This window comes from Psammomys obesus, unplaced genomic scaffold (genome assembly GCF_907164565.1).
Source record: "Psammomys obesus unplaced genomic scaffold, mPsaObe1.curated_primary_1811, whole genome shotgun sequence".
Classification (NCBI taxonomy): Eukaryota; Metazoa; Chordata; class Mammalia; order Rodentia; family Muridae; genus Psammomys; species Psammomys obesus.
The window spans coordinates 14,914,001-14,929,019 of NW_026596085.1; the positions used below are offsets into that span (position 1 = coordinate 14,914,001).

The window sequence follows — 15,019 nt, forward strand, 5'->3', positions numbered from 1 at the left end:
TTGATGAGAACAGGATGCCATACAAATAATTTCGTTTTGGTGAATAATGTGTCAATGCTGTTTATATAGCTGGATCGTTACAAAGAGCTTAAGGAGCAAGTAAGACGAAAGGTAGCTATAATGACACAACAACTGGAAAAAGTGCAGTGGGAACAGAAGGCAGAAAAAGAAAGACTGGCATTTGAAAAGAGGAGGCATGGAGACACTCAGGTACCATGGATTATATAGTCATAGTTTAGAATTGTTTGCAGTGAGATGTTACTCCCTTTTATATTACCTTTTCAATATATAAGTGGATTTATATCAAACACATTTTAAAACTTCTTAAGGGCTAGGAGCCTATATCTTAGGTAGGACACGTTTGATTTCCCAAGCATAGTAAAATAAATAATTCTGGATTCTCTGTTCTTAGAATGCTTATTTAATGCACTTTATAGTTAAAGTACATAGTACCTTTGTTCATGAGTTTAGGAAACATTTTCTGTGCATCTCTGTGGTGATGAACACTTTAGTTCACTAGCATGAAGAGGATAGGGAGAGTGAGGACATTAAATGCATTTAACTCTGTGGGTCTTAAAACCGTGGATTCAACTGAGGATTAACAATACTCAGGGTAAAAATATGTTTACTGAACATTGTTTATGTATTTTTTTGTCACTTTATAAGCAATACAATATAACACCTATTCATATAGTATTTACACTACACCAGGTATTATATAAGTCTTCCAGAGAGGATTTAAAGTATATAGGAAGATATGTATCAATTATATGAAAATACTCTGTCGTTTTATATAAAGATTGGAGTACATGCAAAAGGCTAACGATCATGGGTTCTGGAATCATTCCCCCACATATTTGAGGAATGACTGTAGCCCAAGAGGAGCTAGTTTGTCTATGCTGGGAACAACTGCTAAGATGGCATTATATTCTTCCTCAGAGTAAGGCAGACGTGGCTTCCAGCCCATCTTGCTCTTTATTTACTGTGTATAATCTCGGCAAATAAATAAATTATAGATTTATCTGGGCTTTACATTTTGCAATTGTATATACAGTGAGGATAGGTATGTCAATTTTACAGTGAAAGACAAATTCAATAATCACTCCCTCTTAATGTTTTATGACTCCTTTTCTAAGGAGTAGGGATTAGGTATAAGATTACTATTACCGCACACTCAACAGTAATAGTTCATTGTACATTATGAAGTTTCTCTGACCCACCCTGATACTTGTGTATATAGCATGCTAAATGTTTCTGTAAGTCTGATTTTGTTGTTTCTAAGATTTGGTTTTTCTCTTACCTGTATTTATTGACTTGGTGATATGTAGTCACACATATTTAAATACTGCACTAAAATTTTTAACATCTACCTCTCAGACCTTCAAAACTCTAACCATGTGGTTTTCCAGCTGCTATTTCAGGTTCTTCAGTTTGAGTGTTGAGCAAACATCTCAGACTTGAATCCCAAACTTGAAGAACTTCCCATCTTCTCACCAAAATGTGTTCCACAGTCTTTCCCCTCTCCAATTATGAATTTAGTTTTATTAGTTGCTCAGGTCAAAAATATGGAGCTAGCCTTTAACCCTCTTTTAGGAAACTGTTGGCCTTGCTTTGAAAATACAAAATGAATCGGATCACTTCTTTCCATTTCTACTGCTACCACTCTTGTCCACGTCACCAGATTCTTTGCTTTGAATCAGTTCAGTAGCCTACCAGCTTTCTTGACCACCACTCTTGATCCTACACAGTAGTCTCAGCATAGCAGCCAGTAATGCATTAACTTAGTCAAATCATGAAATTGGCTCTTTAAATCCTCCAGGGGCTTCCCAGTTACATATAAAAGTTTAAGTCAAAAGTTTTTAAGTAACCTATGTGGATCTGTCTGATTTGTTGATCAGTTTTTCTTCTGATCTGCCTCCTGGGACATTACAAATGTGTTTCTTCATAAGAGTTTGCATCTGCAAAAGCAGTAACTGCTCCTAATCGCTGAGCCATTTCCCTAGCCCTGAATTTTGTTTTGTTTTGTTTTGTTTTGTTTTGTTTTCCTTTTGAGACAGTGTCTCACTATGAAGCCCTGGCTGACTTGGGATATACCTGAAACCATGGGAAGGAAAACTGGATGGGTGGTTTCAGTTATATCCCTGGCTAACTAAATGGGAAATTAAAAAGTAAACAATGCATAAATAACTTAGTTGTTGTATTGTTCTGTTTTATTGTTTTAAATGTGGTTGGTACATTTGCATAGGAGAAAACATGATATGTCTAGGATCTAATTCTATGTGTGATGTCAAGCATCTTAGAACTTACCTTTCTCAGATGACAGATTCTGCTGCTGTGCAGCATTTGGATTTAATGATAAAGGACAAATAGAGCAAGATTTGCATGAAGTCCTACCCTTGTGCCTATTAGTTGCCCTGTAGGTTCTTGCATCATTGTGATACTTAAATACCCTATTGTTATTACTTACTTTCTTGAGGACAGGAACTCTATTCCAATCATTATTATATCTAGCTACTACTGCATGGTAACCAGTGAGTGGACATTTATTGAATGAGTTAGTTTGAAAGACAGGTATGAACTGTTTATACTTGAAAATAATGTTTTTAAACTGGAGAGATGACCTAGTGGTTAAGAGCACTTGTCACTCTTTCAGGATTTCTTTCCCAGTGCTTACATGGTGGCTCACAATAACCTATAACTCCTGTTGCAGAGGATCTGACACCCTCTTCTGTAGGCAGCAGACATGCATAAAATGAATAAAATAAATTTTAAAATAATATACTTGAAGTTTGAATTTACCAGTAAAATCACTGGAGACTAAATACTTAACAAAATATTGGCAGAATTGACTCCTGATCTTTTTTATGTAAAACCTTTGTATGAGCTTTTCAAAATTAAAATTTTCTTTTATAGTTCTCTTAAATTTTTAATTACATTTATTTGTTTATCTGTGTGTGTGATTGCCCAAGCACATTCATGTACACATAGAAGTTGAAGGACAGCTTGAGAGAGTTCCTTCTCTATGTCCTGGTGGCTGAACTTTGTTCATCAGGCTTGACAGCAAGCACCTGCTAAGACATCACACAGGTTATATTTTCATATAATCATATTTGATACATTTCAAACTTTTAACATCTTAAAACAATAAATTCTAGATGTGTCAATTTATTTGTTTGAAATATTATAACTGATTTTAGGTTTATTTCCTATTGTAGGGAAATCTAAAACAAGTAAAAGAGCAAATAGAAGAGCATAAAAAACGAATAGAGAAGTTGGAGGAATATACAAAGACATGCGAGTGAGTAGAAAAATCTTTGCAGCTTTTTCGTATCTAAATGATGCAGTGTATTCTCTAAATAGTAAATAAACATAACAATTGTGTGATATTCTCATTCCATTGTCTTTTATTTCTTCATAGCTTGTTAAAAATTATACCTATCACATGATAAACATTTAAAAATTGAAAATACCCTCTTCTGGCTTCCATGGGCACTACATAAATGTTCACAGACATACGTACAGGATAACACTCATACACATAAAAATACATCTCAAAAATTTAAAAATAGTAATGAATTGTGTCATGAATGCTAATGCATAGTATTTAATCTACCACTAAGGAATTTCAGTGAACTTTGCATTGATACAAAGCCTGTGATAATTGCTCTGGTTCATATTGAACTATCCTTGCTCTTGTAGTGACCAGAAATACATATTTTCAGATGAACAAAGAATGATCAAAAACTCTTTTGCCTGCTTAGTGTTGTACTACTCCATTCTCATACAGGGTGAGATAAGACTGTTTGAAGCTGTTACTTCTCAATTTTTTGGTTCTTATTTTTATTGTTACTGTTATAGGGATTGCTTGAAAGATAAAAAACAGCAAGAAGAAGCCCTAATAAAAGAAATTGACAATACCAAATCAAGAATGGCTGAAGTTAATGAAGAATTGAGCCTTATTAGAAATGAATTGCAGAATGCTGGAATTGATAACCATGAGGGAAAACGTCAGCAGAAAAGAGCAGAAGTTCTAGGAAACCTTAAAAGACTTTACCCAGATTCTGTGGTAATTAGAAGGAATTTTAAAGGCTATGCTCTCTCATTTCTAAAAATAGTCTTCTTACTTGCGATTGGAAATAAAACCATTTTAAGGAAGCAGAATTACTTTAGAAATGTTGAATTTTACATTTGACAGTTTATATTTAAAATATAATAGTAAATAGAACAAGGGATAAATTTGAAGTTAAATTTGTATTTAAATTGTTTGTAAGGAAGTATTGAAAAGAAATGTTTACATGAACACAATACCTAGCCAGTATACATTATGGCCAGTATCCCCAAAAGAAATATGGTATTAAGTAGTTTTGGTCTCCTGTCATTCAAGAAACCTTGACACTCAAATTCTTCATGCTTTTTGGCAGGAATCATTGCCATATTTTCATTTTTTGACTGTATACAGTAAAACTTAGTATTATTCTTTGGCCAAAATGCAATGATATGCTCTGTTATTTGGGTATTAGCCTCACAGCATTATTTTCTATTATATCTGGAGCCTTACTTTTGCCTCAGTGTGCTCTATCATTTCCTTATAGCCTATTTTTAGTATTTGACACTTCACCATTGCTCTGTTTCAAAACACTTGCCATTGGCCTTCATGATGTCATGTTTTCATGGCCACCTACTTTATCTCCTTTTACATCCTCTTTCTTAAACACTTTTTTTTTCTTCAAGGAACTCTGTGTATGTATCTATGTGTTATGCTGGGGACTGAACCTAGGGTCTCCAGGTCTTTGGTGTTCTTGTTTCTTTGATTCATGAATAATAATAGAGGAATAGGGCTAAGTTGATGAATCTTGTTTCCTCAATTCATGGCAAAATGACACAACCTTGTTTTTTTTTAAAAAAAAATCCACTAGTTCAGCAATCATATTGAATGGCAGAAAGTGACAGTTGTACAGATTTCTTTTTGAAGATGGAGAAGGGGCTGGAATGATGACTCAGCATTTTAAGTGTAGGGTTGCTTATTCAGAACTCTGTAGAAGCCAAACTGGTTTGGCTAAATTCTGAAAATTCTTCAATTGAGTATCAATCTGACAAGAAGCAAAGCTTATGTACTTGTTTCCTTTTCCAAGGGGAGGGAATTGATTTTAAAAACTAGAAAATCAGGGGGAACCTCTAATGCTCTCACAGTGAAGAAAAAGCTCCAGAGTTCATCATTAAATTGAGAGGCCATTTTGAATTCCTCCTACCAAATAAGGTGTGATTTCCTACCCAGGATAGAATTGCCTTGAAACAGGATACTAATTTAAAACTCCAGAGAGAGAGTGAGATATTCAATCAGTATATTTTTACAAAGCGTCAGCTGAGCCCTCATTTCCTGTCCTTCAGGGAGACTGAGTAGAGCAGGAATATTGATTCAGTCACCTATTGCTCAAAGAAGGCACTTGATTCACTCTGTGGGAAAGCAGTGAAGATGTTGTCCATTATAGAAAATGAAAGTTCTGAACAGCTGTCCACATTTAAATATAAGCATTCAGATGAATTTGAATGGGACTGTTAAATTGGACATAAATTTTACATGGTTATCTATGATGTTTTGTTACATTAGAAAACAATACATTGCATGTTTCTCATTAATATATTTGTTTTCTTCATCTGTTTTGAAACCTACTAAGTTTGGAAGACTGCTTGATCTGTGCCATCCTATTCATAAGAAATACCAGCTGGCTGTGACTAAGCTTTTTGGCCGATACATGATTGCCATCATTGTAGCCTCAGAAAAGGTAGCAAAAGATTGTATTCGATTTCTGAAGGAGGAAAGAGCTGAACCTGAGACATTCCTTGCTCTAGATTACCTTGATGTAAGAAGTTTTGATGTTTGTTACTTATTAATTACCAAATGTAATATATCTTTATTGCTCCAAACTGGCAGCTGTAAGATCATAGTGGAGTTGGTAGTAGTGGTATAACTTGGATGCCAGTTCACCAGTCATTCAAGTGGCTGGTGTTAAAATAATATCAGGAAAGTGCTATCTTTCATGAGTCATGTTATTTTTTTCCTAATATAGTTTTGCTACAATTCTTAATGTCTTTAATTTTATCCCTGGACAAGTACACTGTTCTGCCCACTACCAACAGGATGTTCTGTTCTATAACAAAGTATAAGAACTGGGCTAAGACATACATGTTGGTAAATGATATCTCAGGTGTAGGTGCCTGGTCCTGGTGTGTAGAGCAGGCCAATTTTTGAGTCTTGAGATGTGTGTCTTGAAATACATGAGCATATCTAAATTTAAATGCCTGAACTAGAAAAGGAACTTTGTCATTGCTATCCTTTAGAGATTCTTTTTGTTGACAACTGAAGAAAATATTCTATTCTACAGTGATCTGAACCCTGAACTGCAGGCAGTACATAGTGCTTAAGAGCACAAGCCTCATTCGCCAGGTGTGGTGGAACACTTGAGAGGCAGAGGCAGGCATAACACTGTGAGTTCAGAGTCAGCCTTGTCTGCAAAGCACAGGACGGCCAGGGCTGTTACACCAAGAAACCCTGTCCACAAAAACAAAAACAAAATGAACAAACACACACACAAAAGCACAGGTCCCTACAGCATGGATCCTGGTGCTATTTCTAAGAAGCCCTACCATTTGGTTCTTAAGTTTTCTGTACTTTAGTTTCTTCATTTATGAGTAAAGGAATAAATTGTCACCTTGTTGGACTGTTGCACGGGACCTTTACTTGCTATGGTACCTGCACAGAAGAGTGGGGTCAACAAATGCTAGTTGTGTTACATGAGGTCAGACTCACCTTTTGTGCTTCTCTAGCTTTGCTAATGCCTATGCTCACAAAAAGAATTTTACTCTTAAGTTATTTGCTTGTTAAAGTCTTTTTGTTCTTATGGGGGGAGAGGGGAGTAGGTCTCACTGTGTAGCTTTGGCTGAACTGGAACTCACTCTGTAGACCAGGCTGCCTTCAAAGTTTTAGAGATCTGCTTGCCTCTGCCTCCTCCGTGCTGGGATTAAAGGCTTGCACTACCACCATGCTTGGTAAAAATCATTTTTTATTTGTTACTCATTTGAAATTTTTTTCAAGGCAAACATTTTATGGGAATCTAATACAGGAGAGTCTGAAGTGATAACCTAGCAGTTAAGACTACTCGTTGCTCTTACAGAGGACCTGGGTTAGATTCCCAACGTAGCTATGTAGCAGCTAACAGCCACATTTAACTATAACCCTAGAGTATCCAAAGCCCTCTTCTGGCCTCTATAGCCACTTCATGCATGTAGTACACAGATATACATGCAGAAAAAAATTAAAAAATTACTTAACATGTTAATGCAGGAAAAAATGACAACAAAAATTTCGTACAGAGCTATCAAGTGACTCAGTGAATAAAGGAATTTGCCAACAAGCATGACAACCTGAGTTCAAGGTCAGTCCCTCTTGAAGAACCTTCTTGGTAGGAGGAACCAATTCTCATAGGCTGCACTCTGACTTCCAGAGGCATGCCAGAAGACGCCTACATACACATGCATGTACACACACAGAATAAATAAATGTAAAAAAATAACCTTATGCAGAAATATATTACTTATAAAAGGAATATTTCTAGTGCAGTTCTGAAATACTATTTTTATATAGGTTTTTTTTATGCACTCAGGCCATATGAAAGTATGTATATTTACCTTTCCCATGTGCGTACATATACACCTTTTAATATCATAAGATTTTTGTTTTGTTTAACAGAAATGAGTTAGTTACATTTGCTAGTTTTCAGAAACACTTGGCAGATACATTTGTGACATGTAGACAGAAACCTGAAAGTAAATCTATGATCTGAGGGCTGTCCTGATCATTTCAGCCTAGAGGGTTTTTGCTTTGTTTGTCTTAAGATCTGTAGTATTGTGCTGCTTTTGGGTACATCTAAGTGGCTAATGTATTCCGCTGTGTTTTATGATTTAAAGAACACAAAGTACTTATATATTGTTTTATTTCAGCTAGTTAGTGGTAGTTGAATCTGAAAGTTCTATTTTCTGGCTTTTGATGAAGTTTTCCTATTTCTGAAAAATATTACATGACATAATGTGGGATACTGTTTCTTGCTGAAAGTTTTTGCATAAAGAGCACATTGTTAACTCTTAGTTATACTGTGGAAAGAATATAATAAGCATTTTTTTGTTTCATTTTTGTGTTGCTAATATTCCAAGTCTCCTTTTAACCCTTCAGATCAAGCCAATCAATGAACGACTAAGGGAGATTAAGGGCTGTAAAATGATGGTTGATGTTATAAAGACTCAGTTACCTCAGCTAAAAAAAGTGATTCAGTTTGTTTGTGGAAATGGCCTTGTCTGTGAGACTGTGGAAGAAGCAAGACACATTGCATTCGGTGGACCTGAAAGACGGAAGGTGAGAGATTTGATCACACTTTCAGCTAAGCTGAAGCAGTATTTATGTTTCCCCTTCCCCCTCTCTTCTCTCATTCTTTGTTTGTTTGTTTGTTTGTTTGTTTGTTTGTTTGTTTGTTTTGAGATGGTTTCTCTGTGTAGCCTTGGCTGTCCTGGGACTCTCTCTGTAGGCCAGGCTGGCCTCAAACTCACAGTGATCCTCCTGCCTCTGCTTCCCAGGTGCTGGGATTAAAGGAATGTGCCACCACCACTCAGCTTCATATGTTCTTTTTAGAAGGAAAACCAGCATCAGACAACCTGAGATGGTTTCAGTTGATATTTTTGTTTTGTTTTGTTTTGTTTTGAGAAGGGCCTCATGAATTTCAGGCTTGCTTTGAGCTTGCTGTATAGCTGAGGATAACCACGATAACTATGATCATCTTGCATCTGCCTCCCAAGTGCTGGGATTATAGATGTGCACTATCATGCCCAGTTGTATATGTGCCTAAGATTGAACCCAGTGATTTATATTTAGGCAGGCACTCTACAAACTAAGCTACATCCTCGGCTCTTCTGTTGAGTTTTATAAAATTAACTTTAATAACATTTCTCTAATCACAAATTGTATCTTAGAAATTCGATTATTACAGTATCTTAAGGCAGTTGAGTTTTTCACTTTTTGTGGATAAATGCCCTTGTTGGTCTGTGTTTACCCTGGATTTTTTATAAAAAGTCTGTGGTTTTAGTGACAGAGGAGATGATTTAGTGGGTCAGAATGCTTCCTCTGTAAATATGCAGATCTGACTTCAAGTAGCACCCACATAAGCCAGGCATGGCTCCACATATCCTTAATTCTACATTTGGAGGGCAGAGACATTCGGATTTTAAACTCTAGCTTGTTAATCTAAATAACAAACATCTAGTTTAGTGGAAAACACTGTCTCAGAACAGTAAGGCAGAGGGCAATAAACATAGGCCCCCATATCCTGCCCTGGCCTCTCCACGCATGCACATGCACAGATACATCCTTATACACCAACACACAATTACAGATATATATATTTTTTTCACCTAGACAGTTTGAATTTAGTTGAGCAATGCTAAATTATTGTTCAAGTAATTATATATTATTTTATAAAGTATATCGGTGCTTAAGTGCCTAAGCCATAAAATAAGACTGGCGATGCTATATAATAAGTAATTAGTTATGAGATGTTAGTTAAGTTCCTAAACTCTTATTTTTTTCTTATCTAAAATTGAGGCAATAAGTAACTTTCATTAGAATGTAAAACTTACATTAAGTAACATTAGACATAATGCTGCCAGAATACCTAGCAAATAGTCCTCAAGCAAGTGGTAGCCACTTCATGAACAGATAACAGTTATCTAGAATGTCTAGCATCAAAAATCAATACAAAACAAGCTATTCTTCTGAGAAGATTATCCATTCTTAATCATTTTTCTAACGTGATTAATGCTGTATATCTGTAAAATAGGTTTTTGTTTTATATATATGAGTGTTTTGCCTCTGCATGTATATAGGTGCACCATGAGTGTGCTCAGTACCCTTGGAGACTGGAAAAGGACATCATTTTCTTTGGAACTGGAGTTACGCTGTAGGCTCCCATGTGGATTCTGGGAATCGAACGTAGGTCTTCTGGAAGCAGCCAATACTCTTAACCACTGAACCATTTCTCTAGCCCCTATAAAATTGATTTTTAAAGATTGTATACTCAGTTTTAAAAAGCCATGTGAGGAGGCCACTTGTCCCTTAATTTAACTCTTATTTTCAGTTTATTTCTTTTTCACAACAACATGCTTTTTATATTTTAGAATTTTAATCTGGTTTATTTGTGTATCAACTATATTCCAGAAATTTTTTTAAAAAATGTGTTTTAGATTTGGTAAAACAATTTAGATAGATTTAGATAGATACCACATTTTCTTTCTTTTTTTATTTTTTTATTATTTATTATTTATTTATTTATCTATTTATCTATTTATTTATTGAGGCAGGGTTTCTCTGTGTAGCTCTGGCTGTCCTAGAACTTGATCTGTAGACCAGGCTGGCCTCAGATTCACAAAGATCCACCTCCCTCTGCCTCCCAAGTGCTGGGATCAAAGGCATATGCCATCACTGTCTGGCTTAGATACCACATTTTCACAGAAATTCTCTCATCTGCAGTTTGTGGTTTTGATTTCCTGTAGACTTCTGTATTTTAAATTTTTTACATTTCAAGTGACTTATAGTCTGGTTAATTTAAAAATAGTGGCATGTCTAAACTACATACGGTACCAACAAACAACAATGTAAAAATTAACATTTCTGCTAGGCATGGTGACACACACCTGTAAGACCAGGACTTGGGAGATGGAGGCAGGAGGGTCAGGAGTTCAAGGTCATCCTTGGCTATTCAGTGTGTTTCAGACCAATTTGGACTACATAATACTGTCTCAAAAATAAAAATAAACAAAACAAAAAAAGCATAGCTTCTCATAGGCCTGGAAAGATGGCTCAGCAGTTTAGAGTACTTGTTGCTCTAAACAGAAGACCTGGGTTCAATTCTCAGCACCCACATAGTGTCTCACAACAATCTACAACAATTCATTCATAGAGGATCTGATCCTATCTTTTAACCTTCACAGGCACCAGGCAGGTGCATGGTGCACATACATAAATACATACAGGCAGAATATCCATGCACATAAAATTAAATTTTAGAAACTAGGGAAAAAAGATACTAGCAAAAGAACAATATATAAGGCTGAGGGCAAAATGCTTGACTAAGACCTTTGGTTCTTTTTCTCCTTATACCCACCCTGACAAATGTACACTAATGTGCAGTGTGGTACCTGAAGGTGTCTGTACAAGCAGATATTTCAAGAAACTAAGAATTTATAGACAAGTTTTGATTATCTCTGGGGAAAGCATCTGGGGGGTAGAGCCAGGAACATTTTTCATTCTAATTAAGTAGAAACATTTATAAAATGTTGAAAACTGGACTGGAGAGATGGCCTACTGGTTAAAAGCATGGCTGCTCTTCCAGAGGACCTGAGTTTAATTCCCAGCACCCAAATGGCAGTTCTCAACTATCTGTTAACTCATCCCAACACCCAAATGGCAGTTCTCAACTATCTGTAACGCAGTTCCAGAGGATCTGACACCCTCACACCAATAAACATAAAATAAAATTAAAATTATTTGTAAAATGTCGATAATTGATTATTTTATTCCTTTAAAGCACTCTCTTAGAACACTATAAACACTGGACAATTTTACCTTGACTTTAAATTTCTTTCTATATTCATTTTGGAGAATGCAATTGTTTGGGGGTAATTTTCATAATATGCTGTTGATATATAGCTCAGAATCTTTAAAACAAAGGATTATATAATGCAAATGATTTTATATTAAATATAGTTTTGCGACTCAGTATAATGTATGTTTGAAGCTAATATACAACTTATTTTAGACCTCTGGTTGCTTTTAATTTGTTGTCTAGCATTAGTAAAATGGGTTTTATATTTGTGATTTGTATTCCTTCAGAAATCTGTATTTTATTAGTAAAGTGCAGGAAGCGTTTTTCACATCTACAAAATCTTACCTACAAAAGTATCTTAAAATACATTTCTCTAAGGTTAAATGTTTTCATGATACAGGCAGTAGCACTTGATGGAACGCTGTTTTTAAAATCTGGAGTGATATCTGGAGGGTCAAGTGACTTAAAGCACAAGGCTCTATGCTGGGATGAGAAAGAGTTACACAGTCTAAGAGACAAAAGAGGCCAACTAGTCCAAGAGCTAAAGGTAAATCCTCATCATAAAAGTTGTGAAGTAATAAGGAAAATATGCAAAAACTAAGTAATTTGTTCTTATTAAAATAAGTTCTGTGAATTGCTTGTTTTCTCTCCATTTATTTATTTGTTTATTTTGGTTTCTGAGACAAGAGCTGACTGGCTATCCTGGAACTCACTGTGTAAGATAAAGCTGGCCGAAAACTCAAAGATAATCTGTTCTGCCTCCCAAGTGCTGAAATTATAGGTGTGTACCACCACATCCAGCTCTCTGCACACATTTTTGTATTAGGTATTATTACCTATTTAAGTTATTTATATAGTAACTAAATTAGTACTTACCCATATATGTTGTACATAATTTCTTTACATTTTTGAAAAGATTCATTTTGCCTAGGCATGATGACACATACCTTTAATTTCAGCATTCTAGATGGCAAGACAGGGGGGTCTCTGTGAATTCAGGCTAGCCTGATCTACATAGTGAGTCTTAGGACAGCCAGAGTTACATATTGAGACTGTGTCTCAAAAAAATTTTATTAAAATATTTTATTCTTTATTTGTGTGTTTGTACACATCCATGTGTACATATACATGGAGTGCTTCTTTGTGCATGTGTGCACACATAACATGTATATATGAGTGTATGTGTGTATATATATATATATATATATGTATATATGTGTATGCAGGGGTGCCCACAGAGGCTATAGCAGGGCATTGGGTTCTCCTCCAGAAGGTTGTGAGCCACCATGTTGGTACTGGGAATGGAACCCAGATCCTCTGCAATATAAGCCAGTGCTCTTAACCTCTGAGTCATTTCTCCAGCTCCAAGCATAAATAAAATGTCCGTATAGACTCTTCATCAATATAGTAAGAGTATATGTATGACTATATAAAATTTGCTCTAAAAATATGGGATTTTTTGATACCACACTTTGCTGACTGGTTTTTATGTCAGATTGACATAAGCTAGAGTTGTTTCAGAAGAGGAAGCCTCACTTGAGAAAATGCTCTTACCATATTGGTATGTGGTGTATTTTCTTAATTGATGATTGATATGGGAGAGCTGAATTCATTGTGAGCAGTGCCACCCCTGAATGGTTGGTATTGGGTACTATACACAAGCGAGTTCAGCAAACCACGAGGAGCAAGCCAATAGGTAGCACTCTTCCATGGCCTCTGCATCCATTCCTGCCTTCAGGTTGCTGCCCCGATTGAGTTCCTGCCCCAATTTACCACAATGATGGACAATTACCTAGAAGTTTAAAATAAAATAAACCCTTTCTACTCAAGTTGTTCGTGGTGGTTGTTTGTTTAAGATTTTATTTATTTATGTATGAGTGCTCTATCTGCATGTATACCTGCATGCCAGAATTGGGCATCAGATCTCAGTATAGATGGTTGTGAGCCACCATGTGGTTGCTGGAACCTGAACTCAGAACCTCTGGAAGAACAGTCAGTGCTCATAACCTCTGAGCCATCTCTCTAGCCCTGGAATTTTTGGTTTGTTGGTTGGTTCTGTTGGTTTTGTCTGTGTTTGAGACAGGGTTTCTCTGTGTAGGTTTAGCTATCCTGGAATTCTCTCTGTAGATTAGGCTCATTCTGCCTCCTGAGTGCTGGGATTAAAGGCATGCACTACCACCTCCCAGCAGTCAGAGTGATTTATCACAGCACTAGAAACCCTAATTAGAACACACTTGATGATATAATCCAATATATAATGAGAAAAGTTATATGCTTGTATGTAGAAAGGGCATTTTATAAAATTCAGTAGCTAGACCTAGTTAAAATATTAAGTAAAAGAGTAATTGCTTCAGGGCTGAAGAGATGTGTGATGGTTATTCTTAGTCAACTTGATTACATCTGAAATTAACCAAAACCCAAACATGGAGGGGCATACCTGTGAGGGGGTTTTTGTTTAAATAGGTGGGAAGATCCACTTCTAATTCAAAATCTTTGATGTAAGAAGACCTGTTTTTGTACTTTTTAAAAACTTTTATTTACCTTTCTTTTATCTTCCTACTCCACCCCAATCCCTTCCAACACCCCGACACCAGGTAGAAAAGAGAAGGGGTTAGTGGGAAAGCTGCTTCCTGCTGGTTAAGGTCTTTGGGTTCCTTGGAGCCAGTCCAATCCTTGTTTCAGGAGATCTCCAACTTCTTGTCTCAATGCGGTAATAACAACAGGAGATGAAGGGGGGAAGTAGCAGCAGCCTTTGTTCTTTCTCGGAACTTCCACACTCTCTGGGCTCTGGCATTTATTCTCTCTCTAGAGTCCTCAGATTTAAACTATCTGCAGCTGGCAAACAGCTCCTTTCAGAGCCCACATGAAGCAAATAAGCTGCTGTGGGCCATCTGAATCAGTCCCACATCCCACACCTGGGACCAAAACAAACACGTTTATATCCACAACATTTTCCCCTTTCTGTTAAAAAAAAAAAAAAAAAAAAAGCTTTTTTTTTTTTTTTTTCGTATAAATGAAACTTGCTGTTGCTTTCTTAAAAGGAGATAATCAAGGAAGCAAACCCTTTTGGATCAATAATTTCTTTTATAACCTGATGTCTTTCTGCTACTCTTTTTCTGGATCAGCTCATACTTTTTGCTGTTGAGCCTAGAGCTAGGTTCCTAATGGCCAGAAGTTACCCAGATGTTCTTACAGAGAACAAAGTGCTGCCAGGACTCTAAATTCTCTTGGCAGCTACTGGGAAAGCTAATTGTGATAATCTTATAATCTGAGGCTGCTCCTCTGCAGCTCAGTTTGTTCAAGACTAACCTTTATTTATTTATCTATTATCTATCTATCTATCTATCTATCTATCTATCTATCTATCTATCTAT

The 15,019-nt window shown here is 36.1% G+C and overlaps 1 protein-coding gene across 1 annotated transcript in view; it reads left to right on the forward strand.

The window, feature by feature from the left end:
• Smc1b (structural maintenance of chromosomes 1B) overlaps positions 1-15,019 on the forward strand; it is a 60,767-nt gene that overhangs the window by 13,202 nt on the left and 32,546 nt on the right. The window contains exons 7-12 of the mRNA XM_055627206.1: positions 70-210; positions 3,216-3,298; positions 3,859-4,066; positions 5,676-5,861; positions 8,228-8,407; positions 12,046-12,192. Coding sequence (XP_055483181.1) covers positions 70-210; positions 3,216-3,298; positions 3,859-4,066; positions 5,676-5,861; positions 8,228-8,407; positions 12,046-12,192 — 945 coding nt within the window. The remainder of the gene's footprint in view (positions 1-69; positions 211-3,215; positions 3,299-3,858; positions 4,067-5,675; positions 5,862-8,227; positions 8,408-12,045; positions 12,193-15,019) is intronic.